The sequence below is a fragment of the Plasmodium berghei genome (assembly GCF_900002375.2).
Source record: "Plasmodium berghei ANKA genome assembly, chromosome: 12".
In the NCBI taxonomy this organism is placed as follows: Eukaryota; Apicomplexa; class Aconoidasida; order Haemosporida; family Plasmodiidae; genus Plasmodium; species Plasmodium berghei.
Genome location: NC_036170.2, coordinates 193835 through 217977, shown reverse-complemented (window position 1 = coordinate 217977; position 24143 = coordinate 193835). Strand labels below are relative to the sequence as shown.

The following is a 24143-nucleotide window of genomic DNA, read 5'->3' as shown; positions in this document are numbered from 1 at the left end:
GAGAAAAAAAAAACAATATCATAATATGTTATTTTATTATAATTCCAATGAAATATAAAGATTCACGAAAAATCGGATACGTGAAATTTAAATGAATTAGCATATATCATAATATATATAAATAATTATTCTGCGAAATTAACATTTTTGTTTTGCTTATTTTTTTTTTTAAATTGAAACATATTTATAGATAAAAGATAATAAATATTATGTAAGGTTATAAAAAAGAGGGAAAAAATCTTTTATTTAATTACTCAAAAAAAAAAGACAACCCAATATTCATAAAATGTTATAATAGCTAGAAAATTTAAAATGAAGTTAAATCGGAAAGTTGCATGAATTAATATCATTATCACCGCATTATAAAGGGGCTTAATTTTTTTGTACATTTTTAAACATGAATAAATGAAGATATAACGTTTATATATATCGTTTCATTTATCTGATTTATTTACTTTTTTTTGTCCCCATTATTTTTATATGTACAATATATATTGTTCATATTATTTTTGTATTTTTTACTATTAACATTTATAATTAAAAAATGTTTGACTCCGATACTGAAGTTCCTGAGGAAATTTTACTGGAATACGAAAAACTGCTGAAGAAATCACAATCTGAAAATTTTGATGAGTATATAATTTTTTATGAAAAATAATATAAATAAGAATTTCCCTCCATTCTTTTTTTGTTATATATTATTTGCATATATATTCATGTGGATTATTTATTTATGTCTATTTTTAAAACCATTAATTAAATCCTATCTACGCATATATATAAAATAATACACCTATATATATAAATGTGGAATTTTTTTCCTTAGGCTGTATAATACAGACTTACTAAAAACAATAGGGAAAGATGGGTATGGCTCTCATATTGTTTTATTGATTCCTTGTTTTATAATATCATCTGGAGCGGATCCTGAGAAAACATTGTAATTTAAAAACTAGAAAAATAAGCATAAATAAAATATAATTTCGACAAAAATATTTAATGTGTATATGAATGGATACTATATATGACTACTTTATCTCATTTTATAAATATTAATAAATCACCAAATGAAAATAAAATGAATTATTTTAAATTATGATACTTGTTTTATAACACCAAAATTAATACCTTTCTTTATCATCTTTGCATATATAATTTTGTTTATTCTTAATGCTCTCTTTTAGGAGATATGTAATCATGACTTTAGATCCTATTGTAAAAGAAAATTATGTGCTTGTGTTATGTGAAACGCACACAAATTGGCTTAGCAATATGGTTTATGGATATGCAAAGCAATGTAAGAAAAATCCATGCATATATTTCTGTATATATACTATAATGGAAATATGTGAAAAAATTTATATATATTTTGGAAATAGAGAATAATGCTTTACACTTTAAACATGTAATTTGATTGATTTTCATTATAATAACGTGTATTTTTCTAATGTCTTTTCGAGTTATAAACATATATCTTAATATTGTTTTTACTAATTTTTTGTAATTATTTTGATATGAAAATGTTCATACATATATTATTTCTTTTTTTAGGGTATGATACTTTGCCAAGAACATATAAAAAAAACCTGAAAAAATTGTACCTAGTACATAGTGGTTTTTTTTCCAAATCTTTGCTAACTATATTAACCCCATTTGTATCAACAAAATTTTGGAAAAAAGTTGAATACATCGAAAAATTAGAAGATTTGTTTTTAAAATTAAATATAAATCCAACTGAAAATTTAAAGCATTTTCCTTATATTGTACAAAGAAATGAAGAAGTAATATTAGGAGACGGGACACCTATATCACCATTTTCTGCGGATTTAGAAATATTATGTCAACGATTTGGAAAAAGTTATAATGGTTTTAAGCATATCCCTTCTATACTTGTAGATTTTTTAACTTATTTATGCAAACCAGAGACAATTACAACAAAAGATTTATTTTATTTACAAACAGATGCAAATACAATATATAATATAATTGGAGATATAGAATATGGGGAACCTACAACTGATTTTAGTAATATTCCTTCTTTGGTATGTTCATTTAGATTGTTTTTAGATACACAAAAACATGGGTTATTAGGAAAAGATGCATTTACGCGATTATATCATTTAAAAACAGTATCAGCATCAAATAAAACAATAAAAGAAAATATTAAAAAATTATATAATAAATTAAAACCAGGAACTAGAGACTGTATATTATGTATATTACAATTCTTTCAGACTGTTTCAAAATATTCAAATGAAAATAATATGACTATAGAAGCATTAGGGAAAATATTTGCACCAACCTTTTTTAAGCCCCAAAAAACACATTTTTTATTTGTGGAATGTATACCTATGGCTAATAAGTGCATGCAATTGCTTATCGAAAGTCCGGAATTCTTAATAGTATGCCATATATATTTATTTTTCATTAATAAAATATGTTAGTCCTTTTATTTATCCATTATATTGATTCATTGTTTATATTATCTGTTTTTTATTTTTTTTTCATTTTGAAAGGCCAAAGATACTAACGATACAGATAGTGATAGCGATAGTTCAGAGAGCACTGATCATGATACAAATTCAGATGCAGATAAAAGTGAAAATTCAGAAACAAACGAATCAAGTGATGAAGAGGAGGAAAAAGGTAAGTCAATCGAATCAAATAAAACTCTAGGATCTGGATATTCTAATAGTGCAGAAAATTTAAATAAAAAAAATATGAACGAAGTAGATGGAAAAGCACAACCAGAAGCAGAATCCGAAGAATCTGAAAATGAATCAGAAGAGTCTGAAGATGAATCAGAAGAATCAGACGACGAATCTGAGGAATCGGAAGAAGAAACAAAAAAAGGGCAAGTAAAGGAACAGGAGTCGATTGTATCGGAAGGGAAAAAGGTTGTATTCAAAAGGGAAAGTGATACTATAGAATGATTAGAGAAAAATTCCTGTATTTAATGAGAAAAATAGCAGTGTAAAAAGTTATAAATATATGTGTGTTTGTGAAGAGAAAATATATTGAGAAATATTTCAAAAAAAAAATGATGCTTATTAACAATAAAGATCTAAAGCGATGAAGAAATAAAACGAATTAATTTGAATAAGAAAATATAACATGCATACACACAATATATCCGTGTATGATGATATTTATGGAATTATTTTGGGGGGCTTTTGCATATTAATTTTTCCTTTTTTTGTGATACGCAATTGTGCCTATATATGGATAATTCAATTTCGAATTTCTCGATATTGTGCATTTAATGAAATATTACTAATGAACAAAAAATGCATGCACATATAGATGTACCACATATGCATATTAGCGTAAAAATGGAAAGTGCACAAACTGGCTTCTCTTTGTCTTTTCTATTTCATACAATATAATGATAGTTCTTATAAATTTTTATGCATTTTTTATATAATTTTTTTTTGTTAATTAATGATATCTCTATAAAGTATAAAAACTCATTTATCTTTTTATTTTTTGGAATATTCTACATTTTTGTAGTTTATGCACATATGTACCCATATAGAAGTGGACAAATGCGTGTATTATCATAAAATATATCATACATGAACAATTAATGTTCATATACGCCTTTTTTATATTAGTAAATCTTTAGTATTGATATTTGTTGCATTATTATTACGATTAAATTTATGTGTTAATTTCTCTTTTAAACGGTGTCCTAAAAGAAAGGGACAGTAAATGTAATATGAAAACAAAAATAAAAAAAAGGAAATATTGAAAAAAAAAGCGAAAAAAAATATTGAAAAAAAACAGCGAAAAAAAATATTGAAAAAAAAATGGCTAGTTCCTCAAGTGAAATAAGTGAGTCACTAAACGCCTGGATGAGCAATAACTCTTCAATTATATCTTATGTATTAATAAATTCTGACGGTAAACACATACACACACAAATAAAATAATGTATATATATAATGTTTCCATACAAATATGTGTCTTCAAATAAAAATTGTATATATTGATTTCGCTAGCAAGAACTGACGTTTTGTAATTTGTGTAGACATGTTGCTATTGTTTTGTAAGGGTATAAAAAATCCAATGTAATTTCGAAAAAAATATACATGTTCGAATTTAATAATGAACATAGGTATCCCATTGAAGTACAACGAAGATGCCAATTATGAGCATGCAGTTAAGCAAGCGTCACTATTCTTGTAAATCTATCAAATCAAAAAGACAATATAGGAAATAATATATGTTTTTCCAATTTTAAACTAATAGCTTATTGTATTTGTTTTATATTTTTTAATTGCAGAGGGTTATTAACAAAAACAAAAAAGTGTGTTAAAGAATTGTTTCCTCAAGAAGTAAAAATTAAAAATATATATAAACTTAAAATGGCATAAAAATTTAATGAAAATAATAACAATTTGCATATATATATAATATTGCCATATAATACATGCTTTTATTGCCAATCTTTTCCTTATAGAACGAATTTAATAATAACTTAAGAATCCGAACAAACAAGGAAACAGAATATATTCTATGTAATTATGGGGAATATTCCCTAATTACACAGCAAAATTGTAAAGACATGTGCAATCAGAAAAAATAAAATAAAATAAAATAAAAAATAAAATTGTAAATCGTTTATTGTGTATATGGCATTAACATATTTATACTTCCATGATATCCATTATTAAAAACACAATTTATCTGCTTTTTTTCTTTCTATTATATTTTTTTTTCAATCCTTTATTTGCATCGTTTTCGTTATCTTCATTCTTAACATTTACATCGTTAACATAAGAATGTGAAGAGTTGCTTTTGACGATTTCTACTTTCTCATTTTGTGAATTAAAAATATATTTTACGGAACAAAATAAAATAAAGGTAATGAGAAAAAGGGCAATCAACTTAATAAATATCATACTACTAATAATATCTTCATTTATTAAAATTATTCTACAAATAGTTGAAATAAGAGAAAAAAACAAAAAAAAATTAATAAAAAATAAATAAAAAATAAACAAATGAGCATTTCAACATATGAACTAATTGATAAGATAGTTGAAGTAAAAGGGAAAAGTGTCATTTCATTTTTGTGTATCATTATTTTATTTTTTTTCGTGAATTTATAAAAACTTATTGCAACAATAAATACAAATTCCCACATTTGTATATTGTGTTTATTTTGTTTACTTATTTATAAGGGGAAGGATAAACGTGAAATATATTAAAAGCGAATTAACTGAATTTACTTTTTTTTTATTTTGCACATTGTTTATCCATAAATATAACAAATAAGTTTTACTCAAATTAGAGACCTAAAAAAACAAACAAATTTAATATTAAAATGTAATACATATAGGTATGCATATTTTCCTTCTAAAATTATTAAGCTCATATATTTGTGCAAAAAAAAAAAAAAAACGTACCAAAAATGTATTTGCTGATATAGATCTATAAATATGTTTCAAAGAAAAATCAACTGATTTCCCTCCTGTAAAAATTAAAGGAAAAAAAAGTAATAAAATAAGAGGATTTAAAATAGGAAATATACATTATTAATATTTTATGATATATTACCAATTAAAAAGGGGAAAAAATTTGTGGCAACTGATTCACAAAATCCCCAACTAAGGCCTGTAGACAATATTCTACTCTTTATGTTGAACATATGCATTTGCCTACGAAATAGTGTATATCATTTTAATATATTTATTTCTAATAAATAATTGATTGGAGATATATATGAAGTAGTTTGAATACATACTTATGAGATAAAACATAATAAAGTCCTATTAGATCAAAAAAATTTCCAGCCTCTTGAAAAACGATCTAAAAATTGTAAAATGAAATATATTATTAAAGATAAAGAATAGGAAAAAAGGCTTGACATTTACATATGTGTGTGGCCATATTAAACTATTTTTTTTTTTTTTTTTGATATTTTAGATTTTTTGTATTTATACATTGAAAATTGTCATGCTCTGTATAAGTCCTATTGAAAGAAAAGCCAACGCAAACAACTGCAAAAAAAAATTGTTATATTTTGACAGTTATATTGAATATAAATATATTTTTAATTTTGGGGATTCAAACTATGTATAACCTTAACAATTTGAGAGGCAAAGTAATAGAAGAGCGTTATAAAGAACAATTTTGTGAATCCTTCATTTTTTGATCTAATAAAAAATAACAAAAATAGCAAAAAAATACTTTTGAGTAATAAGGTTTGTGTTCAAATTGAAAAAAAAATTATGTAGCACACACAAAAAATTATAGCATATAAGAAAAAAGTGTTAAAAATACTAAACATATAAATATCTTATTTTAATAAATTTACAATTTATATCCATCATATATTATATAATATGGGGCAAAGACGGATATAGAACAATTAACAAAATGGAAAAGCGTCATTTTACTATTTATTTTGTATATTAATTTTTATTTTAAAAATATTATCCTACATAATACATAAATATGTTTTAACTTTTTTATGTAATTATACAATAAAACAAAAAATATATGTAACCTTTTGGTGGCTAAGATATAATAAATAATAAAATAACAAAATGAAAAATAAAGCCATATATAAAATACACGAAATAATATTTGTGTGAATAAAATGTATTATATTTTTTTTATTTTTTTAGAAAAAGAAAAAGTGTATTCAACTACTATATATGCGCAATTAAGAATTATCCTTTTTTCTATTTTTTTTTAATTTTTTCCCTATTATGTTAAGTGGTGGATATATGAAATATTAAAAGTAGATAGGATATTTATGTATATATTTTGAGCATATATTTTTAATTTTTTTATTTCGCATTTAGTTAAATTATTTAAGAACATGTTTTATTATTAAACTGTTAAAAATATGCAATAAATTATGTTATCTTTTATTTCCCTTTTTATAAAATATCCGATAAGAAAAAAAAAAAATAATGTGTAAATAATTGTTCATTATACAAACTTCACGCAAATTATTATGTTATGTTATATTATGTTATACCATGCTAAGTTATGTTATATTATGTTATGCCATGTTAATTATGTTATATTATGTTATGCTATGTTAAGTTATGTTATATTATGTTATATTATGCTATGTTAGATATAGTTAAATAAAATGACAATTTGCTGAATTGCATCTGTTGTATAAATTAAAATCAAAAAAAACGAAACGCATCAAAGATAATACAGAAATGCTTATATAAATGTGTGTGCACATAAATAATGAGTCAGTACATAGGAAATAGGGCATACAAAAGGAAAACAAACAAATTAGTGAAAACACAAATAAAATATATACATACATATAATATACTACGTTAGGATGTTAAAAATTTGATAAAAAAAATAATATATATTATATTTGATATATGCACACCTTTTTTTATTATTAAAAGCTATAAAAATTTAGGAGATTAAAAAATTAACAAAACAAATAAAACATAATATGATAGATCATTGAAACAAAACAAACGAAAAATGAAATTATCATATATAGTTTAAGGTTTGTTTTTCCTTGGATAATTTTTAAAATTAAAAATAACTTTATTTTAAAACAACTTTACATCTGTAATAAGTGTTTTAAAATAAAATAAGGATTAAGAATAGAGATAAAATATTATTTTTCAAATATGTAAAGAAATATAAATTTTTCTCCTTTACTTTTGGTGTTTTTCATCTTTTTTGATGCACTTTTTCTTAACATAATTTAAAACATTTGGCAATCCAGAAGCCTTATTTAATTCCTATATAAAAAAGGGAAAGACATAATATATATATATATATAACTGATAATTGACTATATTTTAATTTGTTCATATTTTTGAATACCTTCAATTTACTAGATGCAACATTAATATTTGATTTTACCCAAATTAAATTTTTTTGTAAACTCATTAACCAGTCAGGTACCCCTCCAACATCTATAAATATTTTATTAAAAAAACAAAACAAATAATTATGTAAATTAAATGTCTTTAAAAAATTATAACTCTAAATTTTTGTGTGATTACCTAGTAAATTACAAAAATAATCAGCATAGTTTAAACAATTTCTATATATAAAAAAGTAATGAATAAATATGTGTTATATTTTCCAATCCATTTGTTTTATTATAAATTTGTACAAATAAATTATTTATTATACTTTTCCCAACTTTTATCATGTTTGATAAAATGGACTTGTATAATAATTAATTTTTATTATTTTTTTTTTTTCATAATATCTTGCCTTGATAATATATCATATGTATCTCCAATCCATTGGAGTTTCATAGCATCAACAAGGAGATCAACTTCAGTTTTTGTTAATGGTGTTTTACTTTTAAAACGTGAATACAAATATATATTTATATAAATATATTATATTTTAATTTATATTATTATTAATAATAGTATTTATATAATTTTCCTTACCCCTATATAAAAAAATGCAAAAAGCATGTGAAAAAAAATATATATTTTTATTGTCCTTAAAATATGTAATTTGTTTATAAATGGTATTTTATTTCTCTAAACTTGTTAGAAAAAAAAAAAAAAAAAATTACCATAGAAATACTTTCACGATAAACATGATGTGGATGATATCTTGGATTCGATTTCATTACTCCGGTTTTACCATCTAATAATAAAAAGTAAATATGCATGCATTTGCGTAGTTTTGAGACTATTCATGTGGGTATATTTGTTTTTTTTATTTCTATTACTCGATACATAACCGAAAGAATACTCGTAGCCGTAAACTTCAACCCCAGCATGAAAAGCGCCTTTAAGATGAAAAAATTGTAATGATATATAATATGCCAATATTAATAAATAGATAAATTCGGAGGTGTTTAAAATGAATATACCTGTTCCAATAGGTTTTGCAACGGAGTTTATAACTTTTGAAACATTATCTAAATCGTATATATTTAAATAAACCATGTTTGAATTAACATCAGGTGAAGGTATTGTAGAAGATTTGTTAGTTCGAGAGGTTTCTACATCATTATTGCCCAAAGTTATAGAATCCATAATTCTTAATTTTTCTTGACTTTGCATTTCTACGGAAACACTTCGGAAATAAAACAAATATATTTTGAAAATAAGATACTTTAATAAAAATTTAGAAGTCATTAATTAACAATATATTAGAGCATGCATATTGGGAATAATATAACAATGAAATTTTTTGAAAAAATTTATAATTGTGTTATACATGTAATTATATCGGTTTATTTAAACTTAGAATATATATTTAGGATAAGCACAACGTTTTGATTAACTCATTGAATAAAAACAATGTTTATGCAAAAAATTAATTTTATTTTGTTTTTGCTACATATACAAATAGATATAGCACATTATTTGTATAAATTATGTAAAATAATAATATACGATAAAATAACAATATAAATAATATATATTTAAAATGTCTTTAAACATGCAATATTTTTAAATATTTGAAAAAATAAATATTTTTATACTTTATTTTTCATTTTATACTTTACAAATATTTTATGTTTATATATTGTTTTATATTTATTATTTGTTTTATATATAGTATGCACTAAAATGGAAAATAAAAAGGGAAAAAATATATTTGTAAAATAAACAAATAATAAAAATAGAAGAGTATTAAATAATTTTATTTGGAAATTTTTTAATATGTTATATTTATAGACTTTGTGTATTTTTATTTATTATATTAGTATAAAATAATTTATTATTAGTTTATGTTTTGTTAAATTTGTTATTATCAGTATATATAATATATTTTATAAAGATTTTCACATTTTGCAATATGTTTTTCCAACTCTCTTTTTTTACAAGAATATGTTTTTTAAAATCTTAATACAAAAATAAACCTATGCATAATATTAAGGGATATATTGGCATGTTTAGAATTTTAGTTATTTCACATGATGTATATAACATTTTTTGATATGTTCATTTTTTTGATAAAAACGTATATAATACATATATATACACAATTCAAAATGAAGTGCATGTATGAATATATGTTTATTCAAATTGGAAATAATATATTTTCCCTAACTTAATGTAGTATATAAATATTATTATATAAAAATGGTAAAAGTCTGTACTATATTAGTAGCCATCTTTATGTATAGTTTTAGATGGACATATATTTGTAAAAATTATTTAATGTGATTTATAATATCAAATAAGTAGGTATTTTATGGAGTTGCTTGTTATTTATTTTCTATAATGTAAACAGAAAAATATCAAGATTGATAATACATATATGATATAATATTATGCATTTTTTTTTGTAGTATGTTTTTAAAATATATTAAAAATTTTGAAAATTTCAAATACAAAAATAATTCTTAAAATTTAAAAAAATTATTTATATATACATTTTTCTGTGTGTATAAATTCATACTTATTTATTTTCCACATAAAATATTTTTTTAATTTAATGCATTTATTTTGTAACATGAATATATATCTTTGGAGTATATACATAATATGTATACAACATCCATATAATATATATGTGTGATTTTATATATATTCGTGATTTTATATATATTCGTGATTTTGTAAATAAAAAACTAAATGGATATAATTGAATTATTATTTTGCATTTGTACATATGTATATGGAAATTTTGTCTATTCGTTGTTTTCATAATTAACTTTTAATATATATCCATCAAAGTTACAAAAATTAAGAGCATCGATTGCATTTTTAGCATCATAATCAGTTTCCATAATTACAGTTCCTGTGATTTCCTTTGATGTTGTTTCTTCATTTTTTAAATCAGCCCTTATTACTCTACCATGTTTTTTAAATAAATCTTTTAATTCTTTCCATGTACTTTGTGGAGGTAAATTATAAACAACTAATGTACAATTTCGTCTAACCCCTCTTCTAAAATCACTACCTTTTCTATATTCATCTTTTCTATTATCCCTTCTAAAATCTTTTTTATATTCATCCCTTCTGAAATCTTTTCTATAATCAAAATCCCTTCTTCTTCTTGGATCATAAAATTTATCTTTTCTAATATTACTAAATCTTTTTTTTTCAAAACTTCCTGAATTTTCTTCTCTGTCTTCCCTAACAAATATAAGCCGATCTAATTTCAAAAAAAATAATTATTATTTTATGATAAAATGAAATAACTAAAAATATTTCATAAATAAAATTAATATAAAATATTACCTTCTAATTTCGAATCATTTAAGCGGTTAATTGCTTCTTGTGCTTCTTCACAAGATGAATACTCTACTATTCCACATCCCTGAAAAAAAAAAATGTAATAATCGAATAGTTGCAAAGTTCAAAATTGCAATAGTTGAAAAAGTTTGTGAAAACTGGATAGGAATATTAACATAGATGAATGGCGTACCTTTGATCGCCCCTGTGTATCCTCAAAAATGTCAACTCTTAAAACATCTCCTACTTTTTTCATATGATCCTTTAAAACTGGCCATGTTACTTTCCAGGGCAAATTCCCTACATATACTCTACAACCTTTTGTTGGGCTCTAAAAAAAAAAAAATTAGTTGAAAATAATAAAAAATAATTAAAGACGTCATTACATTTGTGGTAGCCACAATTAAATGTATGAGATTAGTCGAAAAAATGAATAAACATATGCATGCATATATAAATATAATGTAATGGCATGTTTCAATTTGATTCGCTTCTATACTTCTTTTACAAAAATATAGAGACAATATTAAATAGAGTATGTACGCTTTTAACACACATATATATATATATGCTAATATGATGTATGCAGAAAACAGAATATGAAGATCTAAGTACATGCTTACAATATACCATATAACGAACAAACATTTACATATATATGCATAAAATAAAGCAACAATAATAATGAAATAGTAAAAAAATATGAATGATGACTTACATTTTGATTATTTTCCATGGTTAAATATACTAAATATTATATAAGTAAAACAAAAAAAACAAAAAAGAAAAATCAAATATATTATTTTCCCAAATGAATTTGTTTATTTTTCTAATTTAATATATTTTTATTTTATTTTATTTCATGTTTTTTTTTTAATTTATATATTTTTTTATTATATATTTTTATGTTATATATTTTTTTAATTTATTTATATTTTATAATTTTTAGTTTTGAATTTGGCTACAAAATTTCCCAGTTTTCTTATTTCTTCGCCTTCTTCAGTGGTTATAAAATATTTATATACATTCTTAAATATACCATAATATATTTTCTTTATTTCAAATATGCTAATTAATATTATATATATTATATATGCATATGATACTACGCTTTAAAACGGGAAAAAAATAAATAATACTCACAAATATATTGTTATTTTTGAATGGGGATTCATATTGCCAAAATAATATTTTTAATCGTAGTGATTCGGATTTAATTTCACAAGGGGGAGGTATACAATTTATTTTATTTTTCTTATTTTTTTTTAAATATTTATATTACTACATTATATATTCTTAACTATTAAATATTCTATAAATGTTTATAATATCTTATTTTTGTTATATTTTTTTTATTTATTTTTGTTGCTAATATATGAAAATACTTGTTATGTGATGAAATATGTATGTATTTAATTTATACATACATATAATATTCCTTATTATTATTTTTTTTTAAATAAACCTGTCAAAATACTAAAGCAACTGAATATATTATAATATATATGTAGGAAAAAAGGAAAAGAAAATATATTATCTTCATTTATTATATCCTAAACCCTCCTATATATATCTATATATATAAAATTTAAATGGTCATATAATAAAACATTCCATAACATTTTTTATGTATTGTAAATATATGTTATGAAAAAAACAACTTCTTATTTTTTATAAGTTATTATTTTAATTTAAATCTTTATGTACATATTTAAAAATTTAAGAGTAAATGGGAAGCCATACATAGGTTATATATATATATATATATATATACTACTATATTAATGCAAAAAAATAAATCTATATTGTATGTATAACTATGCTATTATATGAGATAGGAAAATAGGAAATTAAATGTTCATCTAAGTTGGCATTTAAAATTTAGGAAGCATATATATGATATGGGTAAAACAAAGCAAATAAATTATTGGCTTAATTATTATATAGTTGTCAATATATTGCTTATTTTTTTTAAGCATTTATAAAATTAATGAATTATTCAGGCATTGAGCCATTTTCATTTTATTATTTATAAATATAGTAATAATAAATTGTATATATTTTAAAATAAATAATACAAAGAATTTACAAATTACTAGACGAGGTTATTATTATTATTTTTTTTTTGAATTAAAAACAAGACTATATTGATATATAGCTACTTAACAAAATGGATATATATAATAATAAGTTGTGGATACATAAAATCGTAAATTTTATAAAAGTGTTAAAAAATTTAGAAAAATGTTAAAAAATATTGCAAATTGTGGTGACAAATACGACTGCATTAGTTAATGAATTTAAGGAAACTAATTAAAGTAGTTGGTGTTTGAATGTTATTTATAAAAAAAAGTTATACATAGAAAACGATGTACATAAACTAGAATAATATTAATTTTTAGATGCATAAAAAAGATATATACTGATTTATTATCACACATTGGGTTTATTTTTTTAAGTCTTTCTTTACCTCAACAATTATATAACAATATTTTTTTTGAGATTATTTATTTTTTCTAATATTTCTATAGTTTTTTTTATTTCATTAGTATATTCAAATTCTTCAGTTTTTATATTTGTATTATCTAAGATATGCGAATATTTTTCTAATTTTTTAATAAGAGCATATTTTGTTTTGTTTAAAATTAATAATTCATTTTCTATTTGATTATATTTATTTATTTGTGAATCAGATATATTCATATTATTAATTTTACTAAATTTAAAATCTTGATTTTTATTTTCTAAAAAAAACATATCATTATTCTTATCAATTTTTTTTTCTTTTATATAAGAATTTGCATTAGTAGATTCTTCATCTTCTTTTTTTTCATCATAATTATTATTGTCTATTTTTAACCATTTACCAACATCATATCCACATCTTTCCTTTATATAATTTTTATATTCAAATAAGTTTTTAATTTCATTTTTTGAAATATTATTTTTATTTAGTATTTCATTAAATTCTTCGTTTTGTAATTTTATTTCTTTTATGTATTTTATATTTGAGCTTGCAAAAATATTATTGTTTTCTGGATTAACCATAATACCTTCCATCTTTTCACCATTGTGATTTTCATTAATTGTTTTATTTATTTCTTTATTTTCCAAAGATGTATTACTTTCTAATTGTTCATCATTTTCACATTTGTCTGTTTTAATATATAAATTACAATATGCACAAAAATTTTCTTCCTTGTTTTTTTGCTTTATCAAAGGGGTTATTTTGCACTGAAAATTGAGAAAAAAAATGACAAGAATGAAAAAAATATCAAAAATGACAAAAATACCAAAAAAATAAAACAGGCAATATAATGCCCATAAAAGATATTTCATTTCTTCCAAATCAATTACATATATTATGCCCGTAAAAAAAAAAACAAAATAAAATATGTAGTATATATACAATCCTTACAATATGGCAACTAGCATTTAATAATGTCCAGCCTCGTAATAATTTTTCTCCTATAATTGATGATGCAGAAAAAGCATCATTATGTTTGTTACTCAATTCGACTTTCATTAAAAAAATATATTTTTTTATGAATAAATATTAAATAGATTGTATACAAATTTTGTATAATATATAAAAAAATGGAAAGGTAAAATATATATATACATACAAAATATTTAATAAAAATACAAGCAAAAGTAGATATATAATGCTAAAAATTTATCATATATAATTAGGATTAAACAATCTTAATATTTTCAACTATACTTTGTAAATTTAGTAAATTAATAATCCATAAAAAAAATCAAAGAAAATGCCGAAAATAAATAAATATTTTGTGCTATTTATGACTAGAAAAATGTTTATATAATTTTTAATTTACTCTTTTTTCAATGTTGTACTCAAAAAGAAAAAATGAGACTAACAAACACAAAAACATTCTACAATGAAAATAAAAATATTTGAAAATATAAATCGCAAAAAATACAAAAAATTAATTCTATAAAAAATGAGAAAGGAGTACAAATGACACATAATAAGGCACACATATATATTGCATAGTATTATATATATATTTTTTTTTTATATTAACATTTTTAATGGAAATTAATGTATCTCCTTTTTTTTTAAGTCCAAATAATTTATGTTTTAAAAAAAATAAAATCATAAATTTGTTTTACACTTATACGATTGCGTATATTATATTTATGTATAAGTTAAAAATATACATATTATGTAAAAAATTGTGTACATATTAATATAATTAAAGACTAATTTATATATTGTACATAAATATATATATCTATGACCATATCTTTCTTTATATATATCTATATATCTATATATATATATACATACATACACATAGTAAGTATAAAAATAGAGTTAAGAATTTGATTAAATAAATGGGAAAAAATATACTAAGTAAATAAAGATATTAATCAATGCCCCCAAAACGAAAACAGACTATAATTTTTTAAGTTCTATATATGAATATAATAATACATATAGAACTTTATATATATACCCCAAATGATCCATGTATATACAAAAAAACATGTTGATTTTATAATAAGTTCAATCTGCTATATACATATAAATAGTTTGAATTGTTTATATGCAAAAATGAATAATAATATAACGAAAAATATAGAGGGACAAATACTTGAAGCCCTAAAAGATAAAGAAAAAGAAATAGATCATGAAATAAAAAAATATGAAACATTAGAAAGAAAAATATATGATGATAATGATGAAGAATTAGAAAATATAAAAAATAAAAGATTACAAGAATTAAAAAATAGGCATAATGAAAATAGGAGATTATTAAGTATGGGCCATGGGGTATATAAAGAAATATTATCTGAAAAAGAATTTTTTGATATTTGTAAAAATTCAACAAATGTATGTTGTCATTTTTATAGAAATACTACATGGAGATGTGAATATTTAGATTCGAAATTAATTAATTTATCTAAAAAATTTATTCATATTAACTTTATAAAAATAAATGCTGAAAAATCTCCTTTTTTATGTGATAGATTAAAAATATGGTGTATTCCTACATTAATGCTTATACAAAATGGGAAAACTGAGCATTCAATAATAGGCTTTGATGAATTGGGCGGAGATAATTTTTCTGAACAAGCGCTTATTAATATTTTAAAAAAATGGAAACTAATTAATCAAACAGACGAAGATGGATGATATTTATTACAAGAAAAATTATACTAAAATAAAAATGATATAAACAATTAATTTGATTTTCTTATACCATCCAGATTTCAATTTGTCGATATGCTTAGTACATAAGCGTTAGCTTGTTTTCTAAGATTATTCGGCTTTTTAATTTGATGCACTCACATTAATATAGTTAGAAATTCATTTCGGTTTATTTCGGTATTTTTTTTTTTTTTTTGCATTCTTTTTTGTCCATTTCGATTTACTTTGAATCGAGGTATCATGAAGAGGAACAAAACATAACAATTATTTTTATTTTTTCCAAATTTTTTTTAACCTTTAATTTTATTATCCATAATAAAATTCTTAAAATAGTAAATTTTCAAGATTTTCCAATAATTTCCATCATGTCTATAAATTTGAATATTTCGAGCTCGTTTTTTGAGTTTGTTTGGCAAAGTTCTGAATTTAAAATTATAGCTCTAACCAAATCGGACATATAAACATGTTTGTATTTTAGTGGAAGAAAATCGCTAATTATAGGATATATAAAATCTATAATTTTTTTTATAGTTTCTTTTTGATATTTATTATTATCATCATCATTATTTATTATATGAAAAGGGCAAAAAATAGAAATCCTTTTATTTTCAAAAGGGTTATTTTTAAATAAATCTATTATTGAGTTATAATTATTTAAGCATAAAATATTTATATGATCTACATTATATAATTTATTTAAATTTAGAACTTTTAAAAAATCGTCTTTTCTTCGATTATCATAAGTAAGAAAGCTTACTAGCTTATTGGTATCATTAATAATTTGATTATTTTCGTAATTTTGAGGTACATTTTCATTTTCTTGTGTTTTTTTCATTAAATTCTTTGATTTTATTTCATCATTTTTTTGAACTTTGCACGATTTAGAACTTAAATCTTTTTTAATTGGTTTTTGTATGTCTATTATATTTTCATTTATGCTCAACAAATTTGATTTACTATGCATACTTTCCCCATATAATGATACATTTTTTTTTAATTTTTCTAGTAAATTATTTTCTGAAAAAAATACAAGCTTATTATTGCACACATTTTCATATTTTATTTTGTTATATTTTTCATTTATATAAATTTCTTTGCAAAGAAGTGATAAATTCAAGTATGAAATTATCTTGGTGTAAAAGTGGCTGTTTTTCAAATTATTATCAAAAATTATGAACTTGTAAGGTTTAAAAGGAGCCATTAATCACAAATAAAAAGTAAAAAAAAATTATTATTACGAAAAATACAGGGTACTTGTATCGCTATATAAACAAAACATATATATAGTAAAATGTAGAAAACTGCAATAAAATAGTTGCCTTTGCCTGAGTTAAATATAATTGATTTGAATTGTACCCAAGAGATAAACCTGTGTACAAATATTTATTTGTTCGGAAGCCCCTTCTTCATTTAATCAGCCAAATGAGAAAAAAAAATAAGAAAAAAAAAACGGGAAAAAAAATTATGATCAAGGTAGATTTACGTCGTGATATACAGCCATAGAGCATATGTATACATATTTATTTATTTACTTATTTAGCGATTTTTCACACTCTACTTATTTTCATACACATAATTTCTTAGCAATTTTTTTTAATAATAATAATAATGCATATATATTCGCATTGAGAATTTGTTAAAACATTGAAAAGGAATAAAAATATTGCAATGTTCGTCGCTGTTAATATATTTGTGCATTTATGTGTTGCTATAATTTTTTAATTATTTAAAAAAAAATATATTGCTGAAAAAATGTATTTTTTGGTGGCTTGCTGTAATTATTTGAAGTGTAGAAAGTATGATTAAACAAGTAACAAAAAATAATACGACATTTTTGTGGTGTTTTAAAAGGTATGTTTATATACCTAATGAAAATGACATAGGAAAATTGTCAATTAAAAATTTAGGAAAATACTCATTTGATATTGTGAGATTATCAAAGACCAATAATGACCTTTATGAAGCATTTAAAACGAGAGTAAAAAGTGAAATAACTTTACTTGATGGAAAAGACTGCTATAGGATATTAAAATCGTTAGAAATAAATAATAAATTAGATGAAAAAGAAGATTTTATAAAAAGTGTATTAAATAAAATATCAATAGAAAGTTGTAAATATTCTGTAAAAGAAATATGTGATATATGTTTTTTATGTTCTAAATTAAATTTACTGTTTATTCCTTTATTTGCTTCATTATCTCTTGCCTTTTTAAATAAGATAAATTTAGCGACCCCAGAAAATATATCAACTATGTGTTTAAGTTTTTGTAAAGTTCAAATAAAAGATATAAATTTATTTAACAGAATATCAGTTGCAACTTTAAATATATTGCATATGTTTGATGTTGAAAGTTTAATAAATGTATTGATCTCTTATTCTTATTTAAATATAAAAAAAGAAATGCTTTTATATTCTTCTGTGAATATTTTTGTAAAAAATCAAAACAATATAGACATAAACCATTTAATCAAAATTGCATATATATATTCGAAATTTTCTTTTATAAATAATGATATTAATACAATCCTTCGAACAAAACTACCTTTATACATTTCAGAACTTACAAATATGCAATTGGCTGATTTAATAATATCACTACATAAATTATATATCAATACATATGACATTAATAAATATTTTACTGATGTGAACTTTTTACAATTAGAATTTCCTATAGCGATAAAAGTTATAAATATATTATCACAGATAAAAAATATTAATATAGAATTTAAATATGATGAAATAATGTTGTGTGTTAATAATTTTTTATGCATTAATACAAAAAGGGAATTATTAGAAAGCGAATTAAATAAACAAGATTGTGATGATATAAGTTTGGTAGGATATATGGATAATAATAACATAAACTTTGAAAGTAATTATATATATGAGAATAATTTTTGTGAAACTAATACACAAAAAAATGAAGATAATAAAATAAAGGAAGAACTATGTTTGAGCAATGTAAATAATGAAATATATCTACCCAATGTGGAACAAAAATTGGAACAAAATGACGCACCTTTTTTGGAAATAATTAAAAAAAATGAATATCCTAATGAATATTATATAGAAAATGGATTATTTAATTCGAGATTATTAAATGAAGAAAATGAAATATCCAACCATTATTCTAATATAGATCTAAGAAATAAATTAAATACAAATTCTATTTGTTATTTATGTGTAGATATATTTGAATCTTTATGCAATTTTCTAGTGAAAAATAGTATAAATGATGAATATGAAAAAAAATTTAAATTTTATTTAAATTATATGTGCAAAGAAATAATTAAATTAAAAGATTATATAAATTTTACCTGCTTAATTAAATTATTTTCGTCATTATTAAAAATTCCAATAATATGGGGTTTACCATTTTTGCAACTCAATGATATCACTCTATTTAAAGAAAATTTTTTATTTTATATTGATAAAGAAACAAATTTTTATGAAGAATTGATAAACCGATATTTCAAAATTTTTCATACATCGGAAGATGTTGATAATCATAGTGTAATATTATGCACTATGATTAATTTGTTTAAATTAAAAGACAGTGTATTGAGTGTAAAAGTAAATGAAATAATAGAGCAAAATGAAGGGGAGAAATATACAGATTTATTAGAAAAATGTTTACATCACTATTCATCAATAATAAAAAAAGGAAACAAATATAGTGAAAAAAAAAATAGCTACATAATGGAAGAATACATTATATACAATTTCATAGATTATAATTATAAAAATGTTCAATTATGGAATAGAAGTTTACATGATAAAAAAGATATATCAAATCAAGGCATTGAAAATTACGAAGAATGTAGTAATTCTTACGATAAATATAATGAAGATAATATAAATTTGCCATACGCATTAAAACCTACTATTATGGTAAATAAAATATTGGCCTTAGAGTTATTTAGTATAGTTCAAAATTTTACGAAAAATTTAAAAATTAATTTTAAGGATGGAATGTATTATATTCCACTATTAGAGTATGATAATTATATAGCTTATATATTTTTAGGACCAGAAAATTATTTTTATTCTTCTAATGAGCAAAAAGAATTAAATTTAATTAATACAACATTAAAAAAAAGTAATAATATAGTAAATAATGATAAGGAGGAAAAGAAGCATGATATCTTTTTGATTAATGATATTTCTTACAATCCATATGATATTTTTTATAATGAAAAATATTTTGCAAAAACAGAAATATTAATAAAAATAAATTATTTATTAACAAAAGGCTATAACATAATTGCTATACCTTTTTATTCTTGGAGATGGATGAATCCTGAAGAAAAGTTTGACGCAATTAATGTACACCGGAATAATATTCTGAACGCGCAATAATAAAATGGTGATAATCATATATATATGTATTTTTTGTTAATTTTTGGTTAGCTGAAAAAAAAAATTACCTACAATATATATGTGCATGATTTTGCATACGGATATATATTTGATAAAATGGCTAGTTGCTTTTTTTAATTCCTTATTTTGTTGTCGTATTTAACACCCTTATTTTATAGTGCACTGTCTTAATATATTTTTTTTTTCATTCTATTTCTATTTTAAATAAATGCATATATTACTAAGTTTATCATACTTATTTCCCTTGTTTTAATCACTATATTTTTTTCAAAATATTTACATAGATAACTATTATTTTTTGTAATTTTTCATAACTTGTATCTTTAGTATTTGTCTTTTTTTCATTGTTTAGTCATAAAGTATTTAAATTTTTTTTTTTTCCAAACTGGATAAAGCCTTACATTGTTTCCTTTATTTGTACCAATTTAATACAATATTTTTGTATTATAGTATAAACTGTGATTTCTCTTTTTCTATTTTAATAAGCCACTAGTCGTTAATATGCACAGTTATATTTTTAAAATTCTTTTATTTACCTTGTTCTACAAAATTATGGATTTTACACCAAATAATCATGAAGGAACAAATTTCGTCAGAGGGAAGGTGGAAAAAGATGATCATTTTAATATAGAATTATGTATCGTCGAAAAAAAAAATATGCATGATATTTCTGAAAATGTTTAAGTGATATAAATTTGTGAAAATTCTACAATTGAAATGTGTGTGCAAATATATATAATAATTAAAACTAGCTATATTTTTTTTCGCTTATTCAAGCATATAATGGTGATAATAAAAAAGTTAAGTTTGAGGTTGGTAAACAAATAAAGGAATATGACACACCTATTATTATATTACTACCTACGGTAAGGAATAATAGCTTAAAATAAAATAATTAACTTATAACACAATATGCATTATTATTTTTTTAAAAAGACAAATAAATATTTTTTTCGCTAACTGAAAATGTGTTACATTATATATGTATATTTATATATTACAGATCATATATATATTTTTTTAATTAATTTTCTTTTCTATACAAAATTTCAGAATAAACCTTCGTCCAGTGAATTGTACGAAAAGTATATGAAAGAAATCGATGACCATAAACACAAGTGTATGTTTTTTTTTATAAAATATTATATTTTTCGTTTTAATTGTTTTATAAAAATAAACCAAATAAGTATATGTTGTAAATAATTTTTTTTTTGTAGCTGTGAAAGACGTTATGAACAACATTATGGCCACATTTAACTCGGTAGTTAATTTAAGAGATAATTATACATAAACAAGAAAAAAATTAAATAATTTATATTTTTCATTTATTAAGTTTTTACATATTCCGTTTCCTTTCGATTAATATCATAATTTATTTATAGAGTCTATATATATATTTTTTTAAATAATTTCAGATTGACCAAAAAATGTTCTTAAATAAAGTTAAAAAAAAAGAGCTAAATTAGTTTTACATACGTAAATATGCACGTATATATTTTATTAAATTTAAATACATTTTGTTTTAATTTATAAAATTTGTTAATTTAGTTATCAGAAGAAGTTAACGAGTATTTAAAACTTTATAAAAGTTTTTCAATATGACAAAAATATATAGAGATAATAAGTAAAAAAAAAAAAAAATTTAATATGTTTGAATGTCTTTAGACAATAATACATGTTTGTAATATATTTTCTTTTTTTTTCGTTTTTTCTAACGTGAAAAAAAAAAATATAACATTCTTAATATTTAATAAACCAATGTTATTAGCTATTTAAAATGTGCAAATAAAAATTGATTTGCATAAAAAAATAATTATAATAAAATGCTTTACCTCAAATATTACACACATAAATATATATATATATTTATTTATTTTCCCTATTATTTTAAATCACAAAAATATAAAGAGAATATTATTTGTGGCGATAAGGATGCAAGTATGGTTTGAAATTAATTCTAAAAACCATAGTGAAATAAAAAAATATGCTAGTATACCATATTGTTAAAGAATGATATATTATAAGTATTACACGTTGTATAAATAAATAAAAAAACTTGAAATCAAAATTGTAAATAGTTTAAAGCCCCTTGAAAAGTTTGATTTCTATATTTTTAAATGATCATAATATTATTGTGTGTTTTACATTACCCATGTATATTATATATATATATATATATATATATATATAATTATATTATGGATGAAATTTTTTTTTGAAAATAGTATTATTAAAACAGAGTAAAAAAACATATTTAAGAAAATATATAGAATTTAATGCCATTTATCTCTTTATCTTTTTATATATTAACACACTTGCTTCGTTGGGATAAAAACAAAAAATGTTATAGTTACATATAGATATTGGATTTATATATAAGAAGGTTAGTATATTTTTGAGATATTTTCTCTATTATATAAAATATAAATAGCGATTAAAATGAAAAAATTATAAATATAAATCGAATATTAATATATAATAAAATTGATTAGTAGAAGAATTGATTATTAGGTGTTATACAAAAATCAACATTATAATAAACATTTCTCAAAAAATATAAAAATACTACTTACACATCATTTTATAATATTGTTTATTTCTTAACTTTTATATTCGTATAGCAACTTTTATTTTTGTTCATTTTTTTATTTTTATAATATTCAAAAAATGTGTATAAAATGTTCATTTTTATGAACCAATTTTATGCTTGCAAACGTTACAAATAAAATAAATATAAATAATAAATAAAAGCATTATACATGAAAATATAATTCTTCTATAAACGGTCATAGCCTTGATTCTAACAAGAATGAACAAAAATATGTATAAAAGCGATATAAACATAAAATAATATTTTATGTATTTGAAAAATCTTTATATACAATTATAAATTGTATGTGTTTCGTACCTATCCTTATGTACGTACTTTAAAAAAAAAAAACTCAAAGTATAACCGATTTTGTATTAATGATTGATTGATTGTATATGAACTTATTATATTATTGATATATATATTAATGGTATTTTAATTTTTGAAAATTTATTTTTTATGAAAAAATAGTAAAAAAAATAAATACTGCAAATTTTGGCTATCAAAAAACAATATATTGTGTGTACTATATATAATAATTTTTTACATTAAAAAAATATATAACTTAATTTTTGTAGATGTATATATATAATATATATTGTATTCCATTTTATTTTTTTGGCACGACTCATTTAATTAGTATATAATAATAAACTTCGCCTGGAAGTGAAAAAAGTCACGAATTTTTTTAAAAATAAAAATTAATAACTCTACCCCCTTCAGTAATATTAACAAGAATGATATATATTGCTTTAAATACAAATAAATCATTATTATATAGTAAAAATATTATAATTTTTTTTTTCCTATATATATTTATCAAGATAT

The 24143-nt window shown here is 21.0% G+C and overlaps 10 protein-coding genes across 10 annotated transcripts; 5 read left to right on the top strand and 5 right to left on the bottom strand.

The window, feature by feature from the left end:
- Positions 1–544: 544 nt before the first annotated feature.
- PBANKA_1205400 (rho GTPase-activating protein, putative) lies at positions 545–2933 on the top strand (the record flags this gene model as incomplete). The annotated part of the gene is made up of 5 exons (XM_034566102.1): positions 545–633; positions 827–940; positions 1185–1297; positions 1552–2402; positions 2517–2933. 5 exons carry the CDS (start codon positions 545–547, stop codon positions 2931–2933), a joined length of 1584 nt encoding a protein of 527 aa, XP_034422732.1.
- An 876-nt stretch (positions 2934–3809) lies between these two features.
- PBANKA_1205300 (roadblock/LC7 domain-containing protein, putative) lies at positions 3810–4588 on the top strand (the record flags this gene model as incomplete). The annotated part of the gene is made up of 4 exons (XM_034566101.1): positions 3810–3903; positions 4118–4184; positions 4286–4337; positions 4463–4588. The coding sequence occupies 4 exons, from the start codon at positions 3810–3812 to the stop codon at positions 4586–4588; spliced, it is 339 nt and encodes a 112-aa protein (XP_034422731.1).
- A 97-nt stretch (positions 4589–4685) lies between these two features.
- PBANKA_1205200 (transmembrane protein 147, putative) lies at positions 4686–6399 on the bottom strand (the record flags this gene model as incomplete). The annotated part of the gene is made up of 8 exons (XM_034566100.1): positions 4686–4938; positions 5176–5300; positions 5412–5476; positions 5563–5663; positions 5750–5814; positions 5949–6005; positions 6089–6161; positions 6323–6399. 8 exons carry the CDS (start codon positions 6397–6399, stop codon positions 4686–4688), a joined length of 816 nt encoding a protein of 271 aa, XP_034422730.1.
- Positions 6400–7539: 1140 nt separating this feature from the next.
- Positions 7540–9008, bottom strand: PBANKA_1205100 (PPPDE peptidase, putative; the record flags this gene model as incomplete). Its single annotated transcript, XM_034566099.1, has 9 exons — positions 7540–7561; positions 7657–7739; positions 7825–7916; positions 8007–8047; positions 8224–8313; positions 8409–8410; positions 8540–8613; positions 8699–8758; positions 8843–9008. The coding sequence occupies 9 exons, from the start codon at positions 9006–9008 to the stop codon at positions 7540–7542; spliced, it is 630 nt and encodes a 209-aa protein (XP_034422729.1).
- A 1607-nt stretch (positions 9009–10615) lies between these two features.
- On the bottom strand, positions 10616–11898 carry PBANKA_1205000 (single-strand telomeric DNA-binding protein GBP2, putative; the record flags this gene model as incomplete). Its single annotated transcript, XM_034566098.1, has 4 exons — positions 10616–11082; positions 11169–11247; positions 11356–11493; positions 11881–11898. 4 exons carry the CDS (start codon positions 11896–11898, stop codon positions 10616–10618), a joined length of 702 nt encoding a protein of 233 aa, XP_034422728.1.
- A 1742-nt stretch (positions 11899–13640) lies between these two features.
- Positions 13641–14688, bottom strand: PBANKA_1204900 (conserved Plasmodium protein, unknown function; the record flags this gene model as incomplete). Its single annotated transcript, XM_034566096.1, has 2 exons — positions 13641–14396; positions 14581–14688. The coding sequence occupies 2 exons, from the start codon at positions 14686–14688 to the stop codon at positions 13641–13643; spliced, it is 864 nt and encodes a 287-aa protein (XP_034422727.1).
- A 1056-nt stretch (positions 14689–15744) lies between these two features.
- Positions 15745–16326, top strand: PBANKA_1204800 (phosducin-like protein 3; the record flags this gene model as incomplete). Its single annotated transcript, XM_034566095.1, has 1 exon — positions 15745–16326. One exon carries the CDS (start codon positions 15745–15747, stop codon positions 16324–16326), a length of 582 nt encoding a protein of 193 aa, XP_034422726.1.
- Positions 16327–16681: 355 nt separating this feature from the next.
- Positions 16682–17542, bottom strand: PBANKA_1204700 (conserved Plasmodium protein, unknown function; the record flags this gene model as incomplete). Its single annotated transcript, XM_034566094.1, has 1 exon — positions 16682–17542. One exon carries the CDS (start codon positions 17540–17542, stop codon positions 16682–16684), a length of 861 nt encoding a protein of 286 aa, XP_034422725.1.
- A 597-nt stretch (positions 17543–18139) lies between these two features.
- PBANKA_1204600 (heptatricopeptide repeat-containing protein, putative) lies at positions 18140–20704 on the top strand (the record flags this gene model as incomplete). Its single annotated transcript, XM_034566093.1, has 1 exon — positions 18140–20704. One exon carries the CDS (start codon positions 18140–18142, stop codon positions 20702–20704), a length of 2565 nt encoding a protein of 854 aa, XP_034422724.1.
- A 522-nt stretch (positions 20705–21226) lies between these two features.
- PBANKA_1204500 (conserved Plasmodium protein, unknown function) lies at positions 21227–22327 on the top strand (the record flags this gene model as incomplete). Its single annotated transcript, XM_034566092.1, has 6 exons — positions 21227–21362; positions 21503–21591; positions 21779–21845; positions 21943–21986; positions 22141–22167; positions 22274–22327. 6 exons carry the CDS (start codon positions 21227–21229, stop codon positions 22325–22327), a joined length of 417 nt encoding a protein of 138 aa, XP_034422723.1.
- Positions 22328–24143: the final 1816 nt, after the last annotated feature.